At 36.5% G+C, this 24,870-nt stretch overlaps 1 protein-coding gene across 7 annotated transcripts in view; it reads left to right on the plus strand.

Moving 5' to 3' along the window:
- WDFY3 (WD repeat and FYVE domain containing 3) overlaps positions 1-24,870 on the plus strand; it is a 351,994-nt gene that overhangs the window by 276,435 nt on the left and 50,689 nt on the right. For 5 of the 7 annotated variants that reach the window (XM_049885821.1, XM_049885820.1, XM_049885822.1 and 2 more), the window contains 9 exons: positions 2,660-2,759; positions 4,992-5,152; positions 6,360-6,589; positions 7,976-8,085; positions 9,432-9,614; positions 11,152-11,309; positions 14,773-14,850; positions 16,299-16,526; positions 23,790-23,843. In XM_049885821.1, coding sequence (XP_049741778.1) covers positions 2,660-2,759; positions 4,992-5,152; positions 6,360-6,589; positions 7,976-8,085; positions 9,432-9,614; positions 11,152-11,309; positions 14,773-14,850; positions 16,299-16,526; positions 23,790-23,843 — 1,302 coding nt within the window. The remainder of the gene's footprint in view (positions 1-2,659; positions 2,760-4,991; positions 5,153-6,359; positions 6,590-7,975; positions 8,086-9,431; positions 9,615-11,151; positions 11,310-14,772; positions 14,851-16,298; positions 16,527-23,789; positions 23,844-24,870) is intronic. The other 2 variants (XM_049885824.1, XM_049885826.1) reach the window with 1 other exon arrangement.

Below are 24,870 nucleotides of genomic sequence, written 5' to 3' on the forward strand. Positions count from 1 at the left end.
GAGCTATGGTTCTGTCACCCTTGGGCAGCAAACTCCTAAGGGCCATCTAGCCTGTGTGTGGGCCCAAAGATTCTGTGTGGTATTGTGTTCCCAGGCCTCTAAAAGGAGAGTAGGTCTTTGAAGACTGATGATATTGACTGGCTGTTTTTACCAGGGAAACAGATCTGACAGCCAGAGGCCAGAGCATTCCCTAGTCTCAGCACATCTTGGTTCTGCACTGAATGCATTCTGATGGACTGTGGGTAGCTCATGGTTATCCAAAAGATTGATAAAGAGTTGTGTCCTGAATTCTACCGAGTTTGCGCTTGTTTGTTGCACTTATTAGCTTCAACATGGAGATTTTAGTGGGGCAGGGAAAATATGATATAGCGGGAGAGGTTGTGGGCTTTGGCATCAAAGAAACTGAAGTTTGAGTCCTAGTTGTGACTTGACCAATCTGACTTATCCTCTCTAAAACTTGATTATCTTATCTATAAAATGGGAATGATAGTGTCTGCCTCACGAGGATGTTTTGAGGATTAAATAAGACGTATATAAAGTAGTTCAATGAATTGTTTTTTAAAAAACACCTCAGAGATAACCGCTCATGAATGCATTCACAAAATCTTAAGTCCTTTAAAAGTTAGGGTACTTTAAATCTCAGCAGGAACATTTGAACTAGCCAGTGAGGACTGATAGCAAGTGTAGATTCTGGGTCTTGATTACTCATGTAGCAGCTTCATTGAGGGGAATTAGAGGATTACCGGTAAATAGGTAAATACCAGTTGATGACTAAGTCTTCCTGAAATCCTGCTGGACTAAGAAAGAATTTTTTTTTTTTTTTAGTTAAGTAAAAATAAATATTGTTGAATGAGCAAGCTACTTCTCTTTATTTGATAATCATGTGTTACTCTGTTTAGCAGGCTCCTAACACTTTGTCTAGTTAAGACTTGTTAAATCCTCCACGTAATTATTTACCCCATTAGCCTCTTTGAGTGTAATATGATACTGAAAGAATACTGCTGACTTCAGAAGAGGAGAACCTTGCTCCTTAGTAAATTCTTCTGATTGCTTGAGCTATTTGATAAAATGGTCTCTTACGTAATTATGAGGAATCCTCATAGTCCTATCCCTTTAAAGTTGTCACTTTCTCTTCAATTCTTTGGAATGGTAATCTCAATTTACTATCAGCCTGAGAAATTTGCAGGCCTTGGTCACAGCTCTTCTCCGACCATTATATTAATCTGTTTCATCTATGTAGATTAATAATAATAGTAATCAAATAATAATCTATGCAATTAAAAACAACATGAGGTGTGCTTCACTTTTTCCCAGATTTACTCTGATCCCAAACCAAACTCCTAAGTATTACTATTCCTTTATCTGTTATTTGACTCATATTGCCATTTTAAAACAAAACAAATATGATGCAAAAGAAAGAAAAACATTCATTACAACTTTGGTTTAGCTGTTGGTTTTTGAATCCTTAGGTTAATATGTTTGATCTCGATGGAGAACTGGATTTTAATGGCCTTTGAAACCTTTATCAGTACTACTTTGGGCATCATAATAATAAAATGAAATGACTTTTTTAAATGGAGCAGAGTTTCATTGTAAATGCATAAAACAACAGTGTTGCTAAGCCCACTTTTGTAACATGGCCATAAACAGTCCTGTACCCTTTCCGTGTAAGAATAAGTAGGTTCTTCAGTTTAACTTGTGAAGAATCAACACTACACCTGTATCTCAAACATACAGATCTCTTTTTAAAAAACAACTTTATGTCAATTTGTCGAATAGTATGGTATCCAACTTTTATCAAAATCCTGGCTAACACTACTGGCGTTTCAGAAGGATGACAGAAGGGCCGTCCTGCCTTACATCTCCCTCTGTTCCCTGTGCTTTCAAGTTACATACTTGGAAGGTACATACCTGGATTTTATTAGTCTAAATGCCGGTAGAAATGCTGTCAGAGGACTGCAGTTTAACTTTGTACCTCAAGCTTTTACTTCAGATCATTTTTAAAATCATCCTTAGGTTTTGTAAAACTATTATTGGTGACACCACATAGAAGATTGTTTGCTGTTCTTATAAAAACTCACAGAGAACGTTCCAGTCAACAATTTTGGAAAAAACACGTCCCTTCTAACTATCTAGTTTGCTTCCTTTTATAGATAGTAAAAGTTTTGTAATCTGTATTTCTTTTTTTCTTCTTCTTCTTCTTCCTAGGAACCTAGGAAGCTCAGAGCTAATTCGTGTTTAGTTCTTTTGTTATATTTCCCTCCCCACCTTGACTCACCCGCTTATTAGAATCTTGAACATTTACATTTGTTTTAATGAGTTTTTGATTTATTTTATCTGTCTTATTGTAAACCACCAGATCTTTCTTAGAAGTGAGATATAATAATAGATTATTCAATATTTATTAAATACCTAATAATGTTTAGAATAGTATTGGAGGAACGAATTAAAAGGAAGATGTTTCACCCTTGCTTGCAAAAATTTTTTTAACCTTATGGTCAGAAAAATAAGAGAAAGATTATAAGCCTATGTAGCATTCCTCATGTCATATTTGATTATTTAAGTAAGATTTCTTTTATCTATTTGATACATTTGGTAATGTAACTACGATTTAGTCCTTTGGTTGGTTCTGTTGCTAATTCTGAATTGTATTGATTAGGCTTCCCCTGAAAGATCTACAAGAACTCAGCAGAAAGAATTTCAGACCTACATTTTGGATAGCGTGATGGACCATTTACTTGCAGCTGATGTGTTATTGGGTAATTCTGTGTTTTATTTTTATTTTCGAAAAGTAGCTATGGTCACTCTCCTTCTCTCTCTAAACCCCATGTATATCTCCTTTTAACATCTCTTCCCATCTTTTCTGTGCATTTTCCCATCTTACTGGTATTTTTTCCATAATGAGGAAAAGGCCTACCCAGCTCTTTCCTTTGAATCTAGAATAAAGATTTAACAGAATGAAGTACTTACGGTGTGGATTTAACACATATTTATGTACTCATGGATGGCAGGAGGAAGGCAAGAAAAGAAAAACATGTTTTAAAAACTATTCCTTAACCAGGTTGTCTTTTTATGAGTATCTGATACATTTTAAATTAACTTTTGATGTTCTTTTGGGCCTAGCGTTTTACGCTCAGCAACACATTTGTGAGATTTGTCCGTGGTACTGCACATAGTGGAAGTCTGTTTATTTTCATTGCTGTATATTGCTCTATCCTGTGAATATATAAACATATCCATTTTACTGTTGATGGACATTTGGTAGTTTCCAGTGTGAGACTATTGAGAATAAAGCTCTTACAAACATTGTTGTTCACAAGGAGCACATATATGTATTTATTTATTTTTATTGTGTGTATACCTAGGAGTAGAATTGTTGGGTCATAGTTAAGTACATAGCATCCTTAAGGGCAGCTTCTAGGACATGCAATCAAATCACATGAACATAATATTTTTCCTGTGTGTCTGTAAAGATACAACCCTGATGTCTTTACATTGGCACCAGCATTTATATGTAAGACAAAGATGGAATTTAAAGGAAAAAGAAAAGCCAGTGGTTTAGTATATTTGCTATCTGAGTTCCTGGTGATGATATTACTCATGGAACCTGTGTGCTATTAAATTATCACTTTATTCTGAAATGTATTTGCCAGGAAATTTTAGTATTGTCTTAGCATGCAGCTGTGCACACTCAAGGCAGTGTGTTAAGTCAAACTTTTGCAGTTGTTTTTATCCATTGAGATCAGTCCTACTATATAAAGATCCAAAATGAAAACTTTTACTAAATGGGGTAATTTAGAGTTAGGTAGAAATAACAATAATAATCACATTCAGTGGAGAATCCAGAATGTCTACAAAGGAGGGATTTGCAGGGGGTTTTCGTTAGGAGGAGGGGCTGGGGATTGATCTGGAAGTGATATGTGCATAGCAGCACACTGAGGACATGAGGACATTAGGGTAGCTTTTAAAAAATAGTGCTAATAAGACTGAGTCCAGTACAACTCCAGCTACCACCACTGACTGCTCTGACATGGGTCACAATAGAGGGTTCTGGACACAGCTGGAGAAAAATGTAGAACAAAATTCTAACTCAAAAAGAAAGATCAGACTTGCTGGCCTGACAGAGACTGGAGAAACTCTGAGAGGATGGCCCCCAGACACCCTTCTAGCTCAGTACTGAGGTCACTCCTGAGGTTCATCCTTAAGCGAAAGATTGGACAGGCCCATAAAACAAAACGAGACTAAAGGGGCACACCAGCCCTGGGGCAAGGACTAGAAGGCAGGAGATTAACAGGAAAGCTGGTAATAGGGAACCCAAGGTTGAGAAGGGAGAGTGCTGACACGTTGTGGGGTTGTTAACTAATGTCATAGAACAATGTGTGTACTGACTGTTTAATGAGAAACTAGTTTGTTCTGTAAACCCTCATCTAAAGTACAATAAAAAAAAGAAAATAGTTAATAAGGTAATGAGTGCTGTGGAGAGGCCTAAAGGCACCCCTTGGGTTCCACCACTACTGACTATGCTTTATTTTTGACAATTTTTTCTGAAGCTCTTCTGCCTGTATTACTTCATTGCTATTAAAGGTATACTCAAAAATAATTTTGTTTGAATGTTTGTTTTGCCCTTTGTTAGTTACACAGGATCAATTTACAGGTAACAAACTGAATTATTCTCTCAAACAGAGATCCTCTCTCACTGAGAGTTTAAGTTGAAGTACTGTTTGTTTATCATAGACTGTCTTAAGGTAGTGGCTTTACAGTTAGTCTCAATCCATAACATATTTTTATCCTGCAGAAATTATTTCTTCCAGTATTTATCATGGTTTCTGGCTGTGAACATTATTTTCTTAAAGTAGTTCATAAGAACTAGTGGTCATATTCCTAAAGGTAATGGATGTACTCCCTTGTCCTTAGCCTCATTTACTTGAGAATCTGGTCTTATGCTGGTAGATACCAATTTTCTTAGACATTTTTTTCCTACTGGAATTTAGGGGAAGATGCATCTCTGCCTATTACCAGTGGAGGAAGCTACCAGGTATTGGTGAACAATGTGTTTTATTTCACACAACGTGTGGTGGACAAGCTTTGGCAAGGCATGTTCAACAAAGAATCTAAACTTCTTATAGATTTTATAATTCAACTAATCGCACAGGTAATTTGTTGTCACTCTTGGTTGTAGAGTACGTGTTTTCCTTATGAAAAACATTGCCTATCGTGTCAAAATTGTTGGAAATAAGTGTAACTAATGAGTGTTAACATTTAATATAAAGCTGAGCTTATTAAACGTGAATTAAAAACTAGAGCCTTTTAACCTCCCTGACCCTTACCAGTAGCCTGGTGCCAGTGTGCCACTTGTAAACTTGCCTGTTTCTCTCAAGCTCTGGTCATGTCCTCTTACTTCTGGTTATTGCTCTTTACTACCCAGATAGCGAGATTCCCTTCCTTTGGGTTTGAATACCTCAAGTTACTTCCCATTTGATAGGTTTTTGCAGTATAACGTGTCAGTGTGTAAAGGCTTACAGAGCATGAACAGTAGATATTAAAGGACTATTCTGGTCTTACAAGTTTCAGCTTTGTAAAGTCCATTCCTGTTCTTGTTCCTTTGACCATATTATTTTAGTGTATGTTTGTGATACTTTTGACTAAGGAATATTGGCCTGGTTTGGCATAAGTTATTAATCCTTATCTAGCTCTTAACGTAGAAAATAGAAAATACTGGTTAAAAAAAAAAACATTGCTGTCAAGTTGGTTCCAACTTAAAGCAACCTGGTAGGACAGAATGGAACTGCACCATAGGGTTTCCAAGGAGTGGCTGGTGGATTCAAACTGCTGCCCTTTTTGTTAGCAGCCAAGCTCTTAACCACTGCGCATCCAGGGCTCCAATGTTTTATTAGCATGTGGTTCATAGAGTTTTCTTAAGTCACCTAAGAATTTTTGAGAGAAATTTGTATTTAAGCCAAAGAGAGAAATTATTAAGTGAGAGGATGATACTAGAATGTCAATTTCTTTTTTTCTTCTTACATTCATCCTAACCAAGTTTCTTTGGTCAGAGACTCTGCCCAGATGACACTTTGTGTTCTCTTTGAGGCTGCTCTACCACCACAGTGTTAATGGCTCTCCTCACTGGGCCACCGTAACACCCTCTGCGTATTTGTATGTAGCACTCGTTAAATTGTACATATTTGTCTCATGAGTTCTGAGCTTCATAATATCAAGAGCTTTGTATTTTTAGTCTTAGTATCCCTAGTACTTAGCATGGTATATGGTGCCTAATAAACCTAATAAAAGTCATGATTAAATGATAAGCAGATCTTCATTTTTGTCCATTTTACTAAATCAAGTATCTTGCATATTTTTAGTCAAAACGAAGATCCCAGGGATTGTCACTGGATGCAGTTTATCACTGCCTGAATAGGACCATCCTGTACCAGTTCTCACGGGCACACAAAACTGTTCCTCAGCAAGTGGCTCTCCTTGATGCACTCAGGGTCCTCACTGTAAACAGGAACTTGATCCTGGGACCTGGGAACCATGACCAGGAATTCATTAGCTGTCTGGCTCACTGCTTGATTAATCTGCATGTTGGAAGGTAATCCTTTGAGTTTGTCTTTGATATTATTTCAGCAGAACTCTTTCTTCTACTTTCTGGTAGTAACGTTTCTTTTTCCTTTAATCTGTTTATTTAAAACTTCATATGAAAGGGCAAAAGGCAAGTGTTTCACTTTTCTAATGAAATAATGGATTTTTTTTTCTTTACTTTCTACGTCATTGAAATTTTCCACAGTGACCATATGTCTCTTATATACTTTTAAAAAGAAAATTTGCTTTTAAAGCAAATAAAATACATTGTTGGAGGCTGAAAAAATAGTTTTATGGTAAATGGTGAAATTAGTATTTTTCCACTGGTTGCTTTGACAGATAGTTCTTTAGTATCTGCTGGAGGCCAGACGTTGAACTAGGGGCTGGGATGAGATGTGAGTAAGATAGACCTTGTGGCAGTCCTCTTGGGATGTGCAGTCTAGAAGGGAAAACAGATAACCAGGCAAGACCGGTCAGATGTGCTGAGTGCTAAGCTAAATAGAAGGAGCACCCTGCACGTAACCGGGGCCCCAAACCTGGAGGAACTACCCCTTGGGTTGCAACTTGAAACCTAATTGAGGAGGTTAACACTGCAAAGAGCATGAGGAAGAGTGCTCTTGGAAGAAAGGGCAGTATATGGATTCGCCCAGAGGGACGGAGGAGTGTGGCACATTTGGGAAACCACGATTGTTTCACTGCTACTAGAGCAAAGAGAGGTGAGGGATGGGACTGGAGAATGGACCTACGTCTGAGTTATCTAGTGCTTCATGTGGCTTGGTATCTCTCTTCCCCCACGTCTGCTGCTCCTCTCTCTTGCTTGTCTAATCTCTCTTACATCTCAAAAGAGATAGATTTAAGACAAACCCTACACTAATCCTGTCTCATTAGCATAACAAAGACAACCCATTTCCAAATGGAATTATAACCACAAGCATAGAGATTAGGATTTACAACACGTATTTGGGAGGGTTGGTGGCAGGGAGGGTGGTGGTGTGGGCAGGCACGATTCAGTCTATAACAGCCTATTAGGAAACTATTCCTAGTTAACTATCTTTTTGTAATTGTTAGGTAAAAATGTTAGTAATCAAAAACCATCTTAAAAATTAAGGTGCTCATTTTGATGTTATGTTGACTCATGAATTGTACCCAGTCCTGTGCCATCATGATGCTATAGTTGAGTTTAATTACATTTAGACAGGTAGATTTAGGAGATCATCCCCTTAAAATGGTATATTCATGGTAGGTATTCTATTTTGTGCATCTTCTGTTCATCAGCTTGCAAGTAATGAAACTTTGTGATAGAGCTGAGTTTATCTTGTTTCTGCAGAGTAATAGTCATATAGTTTTCAGTTATAGTCATTTCCTTCTGTAGTTTAAACTGACTGGAATTTTTCAGTAATGTGGATGGATTTGGACTGGAAGCAGAAGCCCGGATGACTACATGGCACATTATGATTCCCTCTGACATTGAACCAGATGGTGGTTATAGCCAAGATATCAGCGAAGGTAATTACCTCCATTGTTTGTTTGTTTGTTTTGGGGCTTTCTCAAACTCGTTTCCAATTTTTAAGATTAAAAAAGTAATAATTGGCATGAGAAACTGCCAACATTGTGAGAACCACTCTTGCAGTAAGTCACACCTGTGCGTAACAGACATGCCCACAAAATATCTCCTATATGCCAAACTTGTTACACCACTTAGCACTGACACTGCTAGTCCTCAGCATTTATTAGTGATGCTGAGAGATTTGATGGTATTTGCATTTGCACACATGGTAGTGCAGCCTTTGTTTAGCTGAACAATATATACTAACTGGCACTTAACATAAAGAGAACTAACTAATGGTAGTGTTAGGCATATGACAGTAGAGGCAAATATTGCTTGAGACAAATTGTCTTTTATTCTCTTTTTTTTTTATCTGATTTTCCCATTGAATCTGTCAATCTTGAGGATTAGTCTTTGGGTAGGTTGAATTCTTATTTCCACATTGCTCAGTGGAAAAGATTAGACCATTACCGTACAATACTGTGTAGGTCTTTTGCGTATGATTTCATCCTTTGGGATTCCGGAACTTACTCTTTCATTCATTCATTCATTCATTCAGTTAAACTTTAATTTATTGCTCATTTATTCTCTCCAAGTTTTTGAACCCCAGACACTGAGGACACAGTTATTATTTTCACTCCTCAACAACTGACAGCCTTGAACATTGGTTCTCAAAGCAGTAATATCAGACCAGCAATATCACATAATTTGGAAACATGTTAGAAATGTCCATTTTGTCCCACTCAGAGCTACTGAATCAGAAGTTCTGTGGATGAAAGCCAGCAATCTATTTTAACAAGCCCTCCAGGTAGTTCCAGTGCTTGCTAAAAGATTGACTGGTCTAGAGCAGTAGTCAGACAGATTATCAAGCACTCTGAAAGCAAGATTAAATTTAGTAGTCAAAAACCTTTTAAAAACATTTGTTTATTATTTCTTTCCTTTTGCAAAAAGTCAAGAACAACTTAATTTTGAACTCATTTTAAATGTTCAGAGTTCTTATGTTATATAAAAGAAGATAGGTAATGAAATATGTATAAAATTTTTCATATCGTAAATAATATTCATTGTCTTTCTGCATAAGCTTAACAGTTTTAAAAAAGTTTTCCAAGTAACCAACCCCATTTTTGGTTATCTGAATAATCCTTTTCAGTAATGTGGATTTTATATGAAGCATTATTTTGACTATTAAGTGCTATAGTTGAAATTCCTAGATGTAAAACATAAAGAAATTAAGAACTGACTTTATATTGTGTTTTTGACCATTTGCTTCCTTTTATTTATTTATCTATTTGGTTCATTTCCCTAGGGCGTCAGCTTCTCATAAAAGCTGTCAACAGAGTTTGGACTGAACTGATACATAGTAAGAAACAAACCTTGGAGGAGCTTTTCAAAGTCACTCTACCTGTGAATGAAAGGGGCCATGTGGACATAGCCGTAGCAAGGCCGCTCATTGAAGAGGCTAGTTTGAAGTGCTGGCAGAATCATTTGGGTAAGAAGATCCACTGAAATCACGTGATCAAGAGACTGGTTGTATATAAATGCACTTTAGACATGTAATTAAAACTTCCCTAAAATAGGATACTGTGATGAAAATAGAAATGAAAATCAGTGCAACATAATTCCATTCTGGAACAGTTATATTGAGTTTTGGTTTTTTTTTACTCAAAGGTGTGTTATACATCAGAAATCTCTGAGTTTAGAAAATAATACGTTGCTTAAAGCTTCGTATGGTCGTTCTCCTGGCTCCTGGTCCACCATCCCTTATCCATAAGTCTGAAATCTAAAAAGCCCTGAAAACCCAAGGCTTTTGTTTGTTTATTAATTTGGTGTCAGAATTCACTTGGTATCAAACCCTAACCTAACTTTCTGTATCTACTTGGTGTAAGTACTCATGCATTTTGGTGCAGAAATATTAATGCTTTAAATTGTGATTTGTTACCCGAGATTCTCTGCTAGTGTTATATAATATACAGTATTTGTACCATGGAAACCCTGGTGGCGTAGTGGTTAAGTGCTACAGCTGTTAACAAAGAGGTCGGCAGTCCAAATCCACCAGGCACTCCTTGGAAACTCTATGGGGCAGTTCTGCCCCGTCCTTTGGGGTCACTATGATTTGGAATCGACTCCACGGCAGTGGGTTTGGTTTTGGTTTTATATGTACCATGTACCCTTTTTAAAATCCAAAACATTCTGAATTACAAAGTATACCCAGCACCAAAGATTTTGGATATGAGATTTGTATACCCAGCACTAAAGGTTCTAGATAAGGAGTTGCATACCCAGCACCAGAGGTTCTAGATAAGGAGTTGCACACCCAGCACCAGAGGTTCTAGATAAGGAGTTGCACACCCAGCACCAGAGGTTCTAGATAAGGAGTTGCACACCCAGCACCAGAGGTTCTAGATAAGGAGTTGCACACCCAGCACCAGAGGTTCTAGATAAGGAGTTGCACACCCAGCACCAGAGGTTCTAGATAAGGAGTTGCATACCCAGCACCAGAGGTTCTAGATAAGGAGTTGCATACCCAGCACCAGAGGTTCTAGATAAGGAGTTGCATACCCAGCACCAGAGGTTCTAGATAAGGAGTTGCATACCCAGCACCAGAGGTTCTAGATAAGGAGTTGCATACCCAGCACCAGAGGTTCTAGATAAGGAGTTGCATACCCAGCACCAGAGGTTCTAGATAAGGAGTTGCATACCCAGCACCAAGGGTTTTGGATAAGGGATTGTGAACTGCTATTAGCATAGTACCTGATTACAGTTAAAATAAATTTCCATATTATTGCAGAGCTGTGAAGTTTCAACCAAATGTAAATTCAACTAGTACAATAATTATCAACCAGCCATCCTTAAACAAGAGCACCAACAAATGGATTTGTAATGTCTAAAAAAATGTCTGACAACTGGCATTTAAGCCGCTTTTGATAACTACAGAATTGTGGTTTGTAGCCATGACAGGAAGTATTGAAAGCAAAACTAATAATTATGTGGGGAAATTGTAAAATAATCTAATTTTAATTTCTTAGCCCACGAAAAGAAATGCATAAGTCGAGGAGAAGCTTTAGTGCCCACCACCCAATCCAAATTGTCCCGTGTCAGCAGTGGCTTTGGTCTTTCCAAGTTAACCGGATCAAGACGGAATCGGAAGGAGAGTGGTCTTAGTAAGCACAGTCTTTCCACCCAGGTACAGTGTTTCCTTTCATTGCTGATAGTAGAAGTTTATATTTCAAGTTTTAGTTATACTATTTTATATAATACACTTAACATGTACAAGCAGATAGTTTGAAATGGAACTTTTCTGTATTTTTGCTTTAGAACAGAGAGAAGTAACCCGGTCTATGGGAACTTCTCTTTTGTTGTGATAAAATTGCACTGTGAGTGTTGTGTATTTACATCCATTCCATAACCGGACATGACTGAAGATGAGATTCAGAGATTGATAAATGATCAGACTGTGAATAATTTTTCTCAGTTTTTCTAAACTTCCAGTAGTATTGTCATTGTTAATTGTACAAATTTTAAAACAATAGAACAAACAGGCCTTTTTATTTCTTATAATCTTGTGGTATGTACCTGTGATGAATTTTTTTAAAAACTCATCTACTTCCAGCGTTAATTTCTTCCTCATCATCCGTCACCATCCCAGAACCCAAGTGGCAGCCATGAAAGGGGTCTGAGAGAAACAGTGTATGTCAGTCATTCCCTGTGTCACAGATTGAGTCTTCCAGGAAGCAAACTCTGAGGCAAAGTTTAGTGTGCAGAATGTTTGTTGGGGAGTGCCCTTGGGATCAATAGCTGTAGATCAAAGAAGCAGCAAATAGTTTTAAGCACGGAGAAATGACAGGCTACGATGTGGCACTGTAACAATCTAAGCTAACCTAAGTGGAGTTCTGGAGCCAAAATGACCTGTCAGAGTTGACCTGCGTTGTGTCCACATCACTGAGCCTCCATATTCCCCAAATCAGTCAGCCATTGAATGTGAGGCATCCAGGGACTCTGAAGCTGAGGCGATTGTGAAAGGGGCTAACAGCACTCTAGGAAGCTGGGACAGCAAGCCCGTCCTCAGAGAGGCATTTAAAGGGTCACAGCTCTGTGTCCACCACTCCAGGCCTCCATTAGATTCATGATATAATCAGACTTTTAATGTTGGATTTGTTTTTTTCCTATAATAGGTGCTTTTCACAGAATTTGAACTAATTGTTTAACATAATTTTAAGGCTAGTTAACTTTTTTTTTTTCCCCTAGTAAATCAGTGAGGTATTAAAGAATCCTTTTCTTTTTTTTAACTTGGTTTGGGTGAAAGATTACAAGGCAAATTAGTCTCGCATTCGAAAATTTATACACAAATTGTTTTGTGACATTGGTTGCAATTCCTGCAGCGTGTCAGCACACTCCCTCTTTACCTTTCCACCCAGGTTCCCTGTGTCCATTCGTCCAGTTTCCTTCCCATTCCTGCCTTCTCATCTTTACTTCTGCGCAGTGGTTGCTCATTTGATTGAACCAAGAAGCATGTTCCCGACATGCGTTAGTGTTTATTTTATAGGCCTGTCTAATCTTTGCTGAAAGGTGGACTTCAGGAGTGGCATCCATTCTGAGTTAGCAGTGTGTCTGGGGGCTGTAGTCTCAAGGGTTACTCCAACCTCTGTCAGACCAGTAAGTCTGGTCTTTTCTTGTGAATTTGAATTTTGTTTTACATTTTTCTCCTGCTCTGTCCAGGACCGTTTATTGTGATCCCTGTCAGAGCAGTAGGTGGTGGTAGCCGGGCACTATCTATTTCTTCTGGGCTCTGGCTGGTAGACGCTGTGGTTCATGTGGTCCATTAGCCCTTTGGACTAATATTTTCCTTGTGTCTTAGGTTGTCTTCCTCCTCCTTTGCTCTGCACAGGGTGTTTCTTAGATGGCCACTCACAAGCTTTTAAGACCCCAGATCGTGCTCACCAAAGTAGGATATAGAACGTTTTCTTTATTAACTATGTTATGCCAATTGACCTAGATGTCCTTCAAGACCGTGGTCCCCAGCCCTTAGCCCCAGTAACTCAGTCCCTCAAAGTGTTTGGCTGTGTCTAAGAAGCTTCTATGGCTTTGCCTTGGTTTAGTTGTACTGACTTCCTCTATGTTGTATATTGTCTTTCACTTCACCAAAGATACTTGTCTACTGTCTAGTTAGTGATTTTCCCTCCCCTTCTCTACCCTCCTTTGTTTTTTCTGTGTGTAAACGTTTTCTTGGGTTTTTATAATAGTGGTCTCATACGCTGTTTGTCCTTTTGTGATTGATTTATTTCAGCAAAATGCTCTCCAGGTTCATCCACGTTGTGAGGTGTTTCACGGATTCATCATTGTTCCTTATCATTGCATCGTATTCCATTGTGTTATGTACCATAATTTGTTTATCCATTAATCAGCTGATGGGCACTTAGGCTGTTTCCATCTTTTTGCTGTTGTGAATAGTGCTACAGTGGACATAGGTGTGCATATGTCTATTCATGTGATGGTTTTTATTTCACTAGGATATTTTCGTAGGAGTAGGATTGCTGGATCATATGGTATTTATGTTTCTGGCTTTTGAAAGAGGTGCCATATTGTTTTCCACAGTGACTATTACCATTTTACATTCTCACCAGCAGTGCATAAGAGTTCCACTCTCCCTGCAGTCTTTCAAATATTTGCTATTTTCTGTTTTTTTTAATTAGCGCCAGTAATGTTGGGGTAAGATGGTATCTCATTGTATTTTTGAATTGCATTTCTCTAATGGCTAATGATGATGAGCATTTCCTCATGTGTCTGTTAGCTGCCTGAATGTTGTCTTTGGTGAAATATCTGTTCATATTCTTTATCCATTTTTTAATTGGATTAGTTGCCTTTTTGTTGTTGAGGTGTTAAAGCATTTTGTGGATTTTAAAGATTAGACCTTTGTTGGGTATGTTGTAACCAGAATTTTTTTTCCCAGTCTGTATGTTCTCTTTTTACTTTTTTGGTGAAATCTTTTCATGAGTTTAAGTGTTTAATTTTTAGAATCTCCCAGTTATCTAGTTACCTTCTAGTGTTTGTGCATTGTTATTGTTTGCATTGAATTTATGCCATGTATTAGGGCCTCTAGTGTTGTGCCTATTTTTTCTTCCATGATTTTTATCATTTAGGTTTTATATTTAGGTCTTTGATCCATTTTGAGTTAGTTTTCATATATGGTGTGAGGTATGGGTCCTGTTTCTTTTTTCTTTACAGATGGACATCCAGTTTTGCCAGCACCATTTGTTAAAAAGATTGTGCTTTCCCTACTTAATGGACTTTGGTCCTTTGTCAAAACTCAGCTTACCCTAGGTAGATAGATTTACATCTGGGTTCTCAATTCTTTTCCATTGCTTTATGTGTCCTTGTACCAGTACCAGGCTGTTTTGACTACAGTGCCTTTGTAGTAGTTTTGAGATCAGGTAGCATGAGGCCTCCTCCTTTGTTCTTTTTCTTCAGTAGTGCTTATCCGGGGCCTCTTTCCTTTCTATATAAAGTTGGTGATTAGTTTTTCAATCTCATTAAAAACATGCTGTTGGTATTTGGATTAGGATTGTATTATATCTATAGATTGCTTTGGGTAGAATTGATGTTTTCCCAAAGTTGATTCTTAAAAGATTTTTTTTTCTCTGCAACATTAGGAGATTTCACAGTGGATGTTTACACATGTTGCTGTTGTTCGTGACCTAGTCGACACACAGTATAAGGAATATCAAGAGGTAAGAATGATTTGTTTTGCATGCCCTGGATGAGAAACAGCTGTTCTCTTGGGATATTCCTACCCATTCTGGGCAAGTTACTGAATTGTATTCATCATCAGATGATGATTTTAAATTACCCCTGCCAATATCTATTTTGGCCATTGGTTTTAAGATAGAAAAAATTGAATTTACTCTAGGCAAACTGCATTAAAAAGCAACACACTGGATCTCAGTGGAACAGAATCCTGTTAACATTCATGACTGATGAGTTGCATGTCTTTATTTTTCAATAAAAAATAAAAATATCAGAATGATCCCACTCTATCAGCTAATAACAAGGAGATTGTGAAAATATGCATCAAAGTCTCTGAGAAGTCTCTTAAAATTCTAAGAAATTACAAGTCTTTTTTTATTATAGGTGCTTGGTGGTTTTATCAGTAAAAAATAAATTTCATGAAATCTCCGTGGTGAATCCACAATTAATCAAAACCTTATCTTAAGTCTTTTGTTTCCAAAATACCTGTTTTAAATCCATTAAAGATGTCTGACTGATTAAAACTCCTAATATTTTATGGTCAAAATGCTAGATCATTATTTGATAAGGGTATTCCCCCAGAAACACATCAGTACTACTATGACATCATGTAAGTGCATGATTAGTTATTTAATAATCTTTATGGTTAGTTGTATAAGAAGATCTTTATTCTAAGACTTATACTGTATGCTTATATCCTGCAAATCATTAGATAAGTTAGTTACAATCATCTGCTGTTGAAGTGTTCTACATCGTGTCATTTGGCAGGTAGCAGGAAGTTACACCCGGTGATAGTAAATGGTTGAGTTCTTTTGAAATTATTCCAGTGGCCAGTAGAAGAGTTTTTCTTTAATTTTTCTATGGGTGGCAAGTTCCTTATCAGAGATGCATATTTATATTCTTTATCTAAAACCTTTGGAGATGTTTACAAAGCCTACCGGTAATACAATGTGTTAGCAATATTTCTTGATCTGTTTTCCTAGATTTTCCCAAATATATATTCTAGTACCCTGTTTTACAATATTGGGGTGGGAGGGTTTAGCCTTAAAATACTGTGTTTATTTATTAATTCACACTGAACTAACTATTTTGATATCTCTTCATAAGTAATATTATCATCTTTCCTGTGCCAGAGTAACAAAGTTCCTTCAGCTCTTTGACTATATCTTATACTCTGCCCTGTACAAAGCTGTCATTTACTTACTGCTAAAATAATCACATTCTGTGTCACCACAATAATTCTCTCATCTTACAAAATGTTTAGCTTACTTTAATCATAAATGAATGTGATTTTACTTACGTGATACAACTGAAGTGATATATGCGGTTTGCATTTGTTTCCAAACATAAACTTGATTTTTAAGTTATTTGTAGAAGTTTTATTGTTACACCTGTTTATGCTTGAAGACCAACCTAGCATCTTTACCCTCAGCGTCAGCAAAATGCCCTGAAATACGTGACAGAGGAGTGGTGTCAAATCGAATATGAACTGCTGCGTGAGCGAGGCTTGTGGGGTCCGCCCATTGGCTCCCATCTAGACAAATGGATGTTGGAGATGACGGAAGGGCCCTGCAGAATGAGGAAAAAAATGGTCCGAAATGATATGTTTTATAACCATTACCCTTATGTGCCAGAGGCGGAACAAGAGACAAATGTGACGGTGAGTATGTGGAATTAAATGTTTGTAATGGCTCTTTCAAATTTTTCTTTTCTTTGTAAGCATTTTTCCTTATTAGGTCAATAACCAAAGTCTCTAACTCAGAGAATTCAGCAAGCCGCATATTAAATTGATAATATCAGAGTGGCTGTGGAATGATAAGATGCAGCAGTATCACAGGAATCACACTATAGTGAAGTGGCTTAGATCACAGACTCTGGAGCTGGTCTGCCCGGGTTCGGATCCTGGCTCTGCCTCAGGTCATTTAACCTCTTTACAGTTTCAGTTTCCTTATGTCTAAAATGGGGAAAATAATAGTTCATTTCATAGTGCTAAGGTAGTTAAAATCGGTCAAGTACTTAGAATAGTATTTAGCACAGAATAAGCATTATATAAGTAAGTGTTAAATAAATAAAATAAATATTGGCACTAAGTGATTTCTTTGAAGAAATACAGAGAACAGCTGAAGCATAGCCTGAATATATCCACCTTTGCATTTATGTTAAGAAGCTTTTATCACCAACTCCACAGAGTTAAGCCAAACAGCATTTGCCCTTAAGTTCATTTTTATTCAAGTAAGTAAATTATCTTTCCCAAAATGATCATTCTGCTGTTTTGCACAGGAATGCATCATAGTGCACAAAACTAGAAAAATTTTGTCTAAACTGGTATGTTTTTAAGTTGAGGGACACATAATCTTCCATTTAAAATCATTACAATTTAAGAAAACATAAGAGTATATTTTTTATTCTGAAAAACCCTTATAATGTTTTCTAAATAGTAATTCAACTCTTCATGTCCAGCAATAATCCCATGCCTCCAAAATTAAAAAAGTGTTCTTCTCCTTAGAAATTCACTGAGTTATAGAATCACACCTTTTGGAATTGAGAGGGGACCTCACAGACTGTCTCTTTGTAGAGGAGTGTGGTCCAATAGCGATGTGATTCAGGCCACAGATGGAATTTTAAATTTTAAGTTCTCAAGTAAGCACATGTTTAAAATGTTTGAAAATAGGTGAAATTAATTTTAATCTTTTATGTAATCCAATAGATCCACAATATTATTTCAGTGTATAATCAATTATAAAAATATTTATGAGATATCTTACCTTTTTTTAAATCAAATCTTCGAAATCCAGTGAATATTTTACGCTTACAGCACATCTCATTTCAGACTAGCCATATTTCAGAGGCTTAGTAGCCACATGTGACCAGTGCCCACCGTACTGGACGGTGCAACTCCAGAGAATCATAGTCTTTTCGATGAGTGTTTTGTGATTTTTCTTTTAAAATCTGTACCCCTTTTTGATAAATGGAAAGCTTGCATGCCATCCTTTAATGTCATTTATATTTTTAAAAAAGAATTAATATTATGGCTTTTAAATAACTTGGAAAAGCATATTCTGATATTATCGTCCACCCCAAGAATCTGATCCTTGGACCCTGATTTTTCAGCCTGAGAATCACTGACCACAATATTTAATTAACCCTGGACCAAAAAGGTTACTAGTGGCATCCCATGTTTTGTTTCACCCTAGTGTTTAGCTGCCTCTAAAATAAATCCAGTGTCCCTTGCAGAAACTCAGATCTCTACAAAGAACATTTTGGGTGTGTTCTTGTTGGATATTTTATTAATAGGATTATAGAATCTGAAAGGTATAAAGTCCAAACACCTGCCCAGTGAAGTTTTATTATATACTATTAAAAACTTCACTTCAGAAGCTTCCGTGGCTTAAGTGCTTTCCCATTCATGACTTTATATTTGATTCTCTCATCAAACGAAGAAACTAAAATTTATAATGGAGACTTGAAGCATGGGTTTCCTAATAAATAGTCCAGGTCATATAATGGGAGGCAGCTTTAATTGGTCCAGTGTTGCTTTTTTTCTGCCAGAAGCCTGGCTCCATTCATCTTGTATTTATTGTGTAACCTCTGTCCTGACAGTACTTAGAATATAAGTCTTAGACTCTGCTTATATATACTTAAGATATTTAAAGATAGCTGTCTAAAATTTTTTGTCTAAAATCTACTCTTCTCAAAGGTATCCAGTTCTTTCAAGAATGCCATACTTGGTGTCACTATAACTTAAAGCACTGTAATTCTAATACTGAAGCTCTGTGTAAAAATATAGTCCATTTGTATTTCTACAGCCTTTTACCAACAGCTACTCATGTAAAAGTACTATAGCAATATAGTCTCTAATTATTACTATTTCCCACAAACAAATAATTAAGAATTTAGGCCTATACCATTTTGTTAAGATATTTCTTATTGAGCCAAACACTCATTTCATTGAATCCATTCAAGAACACTAAAATGTAAAATAAATACGCTCTCAAATATATGACCAACTCACTATTTTGATTTAAATGAGGCATATATTTTTGTTATTTTTCCAATATATGTAATATTTTTATCTTCTCCTTCCCTTTTTTGTAACAGTAGCATTTATTTTACAGAAGTGTATTTAGAATTTTATAACAGATAAAAACAAAGTCACCTATTCAGAGTTCACAGGTTATCACCTTAGTATCATTAGCGTTTTACGTATCATTAGCGTTTTACGTAATAAGCAAAGGAGTTCACCAGCCTCTGAAATCTAAATAGACATACTCATAAATAATAAGTATGTACCATATGGAACTTATTTTTTTTAACAGATGGATTACATACTGAGAAATACAAAGCGGTCCAGAAATGTTGCAGATACATTTACATAAAAGGAAAGAGTGGAGAGGGTACAGTTTCAGAATCCTGAATTCATGCTGCTTAGTTCATGTGGGAGTCAAGGTTAACCTGCTGTGATGAAATTTTCTGAATGAATAATTTTTATTTTGGTTTTGATAATTCAGAATCCTTTGGAAATTTGAAACACCATTAAATTTCTTCTTTTGTTTTATAAACTATGCGTTCTGGAAACCTTGGTGGCGTAGCAGTTAAGTGCTACAGCTGCTAACCAAAGGGTCAGCAGTTTGAATCCGCCAGGCACTCCTTGGGAACTGTACGGGGCAGTTCTACTCTGTCCTATAGGGTCGCTATGAGTCGGAATTGACTTGACAGCACTGGGTATGCATTCTGGCAGTGTTGACAAAAAAGAAAATTACAAAATAGAAAAATCTCTTATCCTAGTGACTTATATCATAAAATCAAAAAAGAAGAGCTAATATTTACAAAGCAGAGTGAGCTGGATACTCTGTAGAGCAATTTATATGCAGCTTTTTTGTTTTAATTCTGAATTATTACCCCTATTTTGCAAATGAGGAACTGGTGACTGGAAAAGTTAAGGGATGCCTTTTAGGTCACAGTTACTAAGCAGTGTAGTAAAATATAATAAGTATAGGTTGATGGTCTCCCAATAGTTGAATCTCTTGAAAAAGAAAAGATGCTGATGTTTGCCTATTTTGTTTCATTGTCCATAGCCTGGGAGCATCTTCCAGACAAAAGCCATATATTAGATTTTGTCTCTCAACTGCTAGCTGCCCCGTACTTAATAATGTCCAATGAGTAGACCACCAGCCCTCTGTCATCTAAGCTTAAGTTATAGATTGTATCTGTGGCTTCCTGTTTAACATTCTATAGACTTTTCCTAAATCTGGGATTTTGATTAAAAAGGGCTAGTAGCCAGATTTTATGGGCCCTGAAGTTTATACAAGTTGGCAGAAGGCTCTTTAAGGAAAAAGAACACAAAATTATGAATGCAGAATTACTGCAGCCCCTCTTCCAGGGTTTTGAAAGGAAACATGGGAAATGAGGGCCCTTGAAGTTTAATCTTCATTAACTTCATAGTAAATCCACCGAGGCCCTGAACTATGTTAGATATTGCCTTTCATAGTTAGAGATTAGTAATTTCTTCTCTTTCAGTTCCCATAAATTTGTGACCTTACTTGCATGCATGTATTTGTAAAATCCAGTCAGTATATTTTACAATATAACAGATACGTGCCAACCTAAAAATTGCTTTATTTTGAAGCCTCTTACTGTGTAAAACAGGTTTTACTTAGAACAGGGGCAAGTAATTTTATCTTTTGCCTTATTTATTAAAAATAATTATTGTTTCCAAATAACATTTTTCAGTCCTATTTTTTTATTGCTTAAGCTAGAATACAGTGATTAAGAAGCTAATTTGTTATCTTAAAATCTTTACTGTTTGGAAATGAATCAAGTGATTATTTATTTAGTCATTAAGGTCCCAGTTCTTAAATCTTGATAATAATGTTACATGCTGTATAAGAAATAACCTACCAGTCTAAGTTATGAGCATTATTTTTTTTATTTTTAAATGAGAGGTTTGTTTTAGGATGTCGAGCACGTCTTAGTATTTCATTCTCTGCCAACTTAAAAGCTTTGAAATTTTGTCAACAAAAATTATTTTAGTGAAGCAACAATAATAACGATTATTAATGTTCTGAGAAAAATTAGGCACATGTGGATGGGTTCAGGTAATTTTCATAATTAAAATAGCTATACTAAATTACACTGTAATTCTGTATTTTAAATGGTAATATCAGTTATTGATAGTATTAAGATGTGAGCCTGAGATTGATATGATAAAAGTACAAAATCTGGTTATTTTTGAGCAAATCTTTCATCACTCTGGATCCTCAAAAAGGAGAGTAAGATCCCATGTTATACCCAGACCCACTGCTGTCAGGCTGATCCTGACTCATAGTGACCCCATAGGGTTTCCAAAGCTGTAGATTTCTGCAGAAACAGACTGCCACATCTTTCTCCCTCAGAGCTGCTGGTGTTTGCAAACTGATGACCTTTTGATTAGCAGCCAATTGCTTTAACCACTGCACCCCCAGGGCTCCTTTCATATTATATCATTTATTAAAAATTATATTTTAATACTAAAACCTGATATTAATTCTGCCATCTTCCTATTTTCACAGAGTAATAATCTCAAATTTACTGTTTTTTGCAAAGATCATTGGGGTAAAAAGACTTACCTGTCTACCTATTAATGTTGGGCTGCTCAGAGGCAAGAGGGTAAATGATTTTATTTTAAAGTTCCTTTTCTAATTAAGGGAATCTCTTATGGCTGCTGCTACATATTTTTTAATATAATATATAGATGTCTCAAAACTGATAGAAGCTAACCAACTCACTCAGGAATTTTTATTTTCAGCATTGTAAAAACATTTGAAGTAAAGGGTCTTGTTCAATTATTTTCTAGAAATCCTGAGCTTGGCTGCTAACCAAAAGCTTGGGAGTTCGAATCCACCAGCCACCCCTTGGAAATCCTATGGGACAGTTCTACTCTGTCCTGTAGGGTTGCTGTGAGTCAGAATCAACTCAGCAGCAATGGGTTTTTGGGTATATAAGCATAATAATTTAGTGATAAATTTTTTAGTAAATAGGAGCTATGATAATACTATAATTGTGTAACATGTATCTTTGCTATTGAATGCTGTGTCTTTTAGTAAAATCAAAACCTCAGTCTCCCAGTGGATCAATGAGCAAATATGTATTAAACCAGTAGTATACTATGTGCCGCAGGGAAAATATTAAGCATGTTGGTGGTAGTGCCTGCTCACATTCTGGTCAAAGATATGTAGTGGAATATACAGTGAACATAGAAGCCCTGGTGGCACAGTGGTTAAAGTGCTAGTCTGCTATCCAAAAGGCCAGCAGTTTGAACCCACCAGCTGCTCCATGGGAGAAAGATACGGCAATCCACTTCTGTAAGATTTACAGCCTTGGAAACCCTGTGGGGCGGTTCTACTCTGTCCTATAGGGTCACAAGGAGTTGGAATCCACTCGACACCAGTGGCTTTTAAGTTTTAGAATGAATATCAAAGTTGGGTCTGACAGTAGAATTTGGTCTATTTTGCTGCATTGGTTTATCACATATCTATCCAGCAATCTTATTTTTTGATGAGCTTCAAACCGAGTTGCAGAAATCAGTACCCTTCACCCCTAAACACTTCCACATGCATATAATTATGTTAGAGGTTCATATTTGTTTAAAATTATTTTCTTTTTAATTGAGGTAAAATTTAGATATATTGAAATAACACAGATCTTAGGTGTACCATTCAGTGGGTTTGGACAAACCATATCAACATCTAGAACATTGATATGGAACATTTTACAGATTATTCTTTGATGATACAAGGTATACTTTCTTAATAACAGCTTTCCTTAGATATAGTCACATACCATAAAATTCACTTGTTTAAAGCTTTCAGTGATTCTTAGGATATTCGCAGTTTTACAACCATTATACCACCTAACTTCAGAACATTTCCATCACTCCCAAAAGAAACCTCGTATATAAGGTATACTTTTAAAAGTTTGCTTTTAAAGAGAAATGTTTACTAAACCTTGTGAAGTATTTTAAAGTTATGGCCCACTAGCCCAGTGTTTGTTTTGGCTAAGGAAGCAAACATTTGTAAAAACATTTGGCCTTTTCGTGTTTACTATAGTCGTGCTTACTAGAAGTCATCTCCAGATGTAAACTGTGAATTGGAAGAAAAATTGGTAGTAGTCCCTGGGTCCACTTTTTCCGTCTGTAGCTGTCTGTGTGTTTATGTGCACAAGCCAGGCACTACAGCTCGGCAGAAATTGCCTTCTCATTAATCAGGATTGTGTTCTGGGAATAAAATACAAAGCAACTGCTTAGTTCTTAAATAGTACTCTTTACAGACTTTTGGTTTAGGGGCTGAAGATGCAGTCTGCCTTCTTTCAGCTTTTCTGGGATTGTGTCTGTGAGAGTACTGAGGGAAGCAGGTCTCTGAACTTTTACGGGAAGGTTGTTTTTCACTAACCAGTACTTAGTGATTTCCCGTAGTATGGGTTATCGTAGAGAATACTTTAACCCAGTTGCTCCTGTTACAGCACAGATCTGGGGGTGAGCACAGTGCAAGTGTAGGTGGAAGGTATTGCTAGCATTAGGTTCTGTTATCCAGGTTTCAGGGCTTTTTTTCTTTTAAAGCCATGTAAAGAGTTGCCTATAAGTCACCTATGACAGTGGTGACCTGTGCTGGGGTTTTATCAGTGTGATTTTTAAGAGTTTGTCCTGTTTAGTAGCATGAGAATTTTAGTGTATGTAAGGTTTTAAAATTACTTTTGGTAATTGAGGAAATAATCACAAGATACGAATGCATTATTTCGAGTAGTTAGGATACCATGTTTATTTCTTCTGAGCGAGTATATCTTCCATATTCCTTACAGTCCTCAAGAAAATTTTATTTTTGTGTTCTTCTTTAAGTTGTTTTTTGTTTTTGTCTTTCTGATATGTCTATACTTAATACCCTGTTTTCAGTCTGAGATCCCAAGTAAACAGCCTGAGGCACCTGACGATATCATTCCTCAAAAGGTAAAACACAAGTTACCCTAAGAGAATGCAAAATACTTGCGGTTTTTTTAGTGCATGGTAGACTAGACTAACTTTAAGGATTGGCTTTCAATTTGCTCTTTCTGTAAGGCTCTTGGTATTAAAAAGTTGGTTTCATTCATGCCGAGAGAGTTGCTCTTCTGTTTCTCAGCTTCATTCTGATTAGCTCTTTCCAGGGTTTGTGTAAGGAGTCGGGTGGTGCAGTGGTTAAACATTCAAACCCACTAGCCGCTCCACGGGAGAAAGATGTAGCAGTCTGCTTCCGTAAAGATTACAGCCTTGGAAACCCTATGAGGCAATTCTCCTCTGCCTATAGGGTCACGATGATTCGAAATCAACTCAGCAGCAGCGGGTTGGTTGGTTAGGGTTTGTAAGCTGCTCACTAACAGGCTGAGTTTTCTCTGCTCTCACAATAAGATGTGTATTGCTTCACACATCAACTAACAGATTCTGAGGCATGTTAGTAATGGGCAGCCTGACGTGTTCAACTTCTTTTTTCAATTGTATGTCATTCGTTTAGATACTGAACAGTATGTATTTTGAGAATGCAAAAGTATCTTCTTAGAACTATTTTTTCTGTCAGAAAGAACTAATGGAAATGTATTAAAAGGCAGTGTGATCACTTTTTTAAAATACAGTTTTATTTTTATTAATTTAAAAATGTATAATTTTTTTCACTGTTCAGAAAGATTCCATACTTTAAAAACAAAAAAGTCTAATTTTAAAGATTTAATTCAGTAAAAGTTGTAGTTCTTAAAAACACAGAAATGTACCTAAAGTCATCTAGGGGAAAATGCTTATAGTTCAAGTTTAAATCTGTGTATGAAGTCAGTAAGCAAGTAGATTCTGTCCCACATCATTAATTCATTGTCTTGCCCATCACTAACTGTGCTTTCATCTTTTTAAAAAGTAGCAATTTCGAAATTAGTATATTGAAGAAATGGTCATACCTCTTAAGAATTGTTATGGTACAACGTTAACTACTTTTATTTTCAAAAAATTGCAATGT

This window comes from Elephas maximus, chromosome 5, assembly GCF_024166365.1.
Source record: "Elephas maximus indicus isolate mEleMax1 chromosome 5, mEleMax1 primary haplotype, whole genome shotgun sequence".
NCBI classification, from domain to species: Eukaryota; Metazoa; Chordata; class Mammalia; order Proboscidea; family Elephantidae; genus Elephas; species Elephas maximus.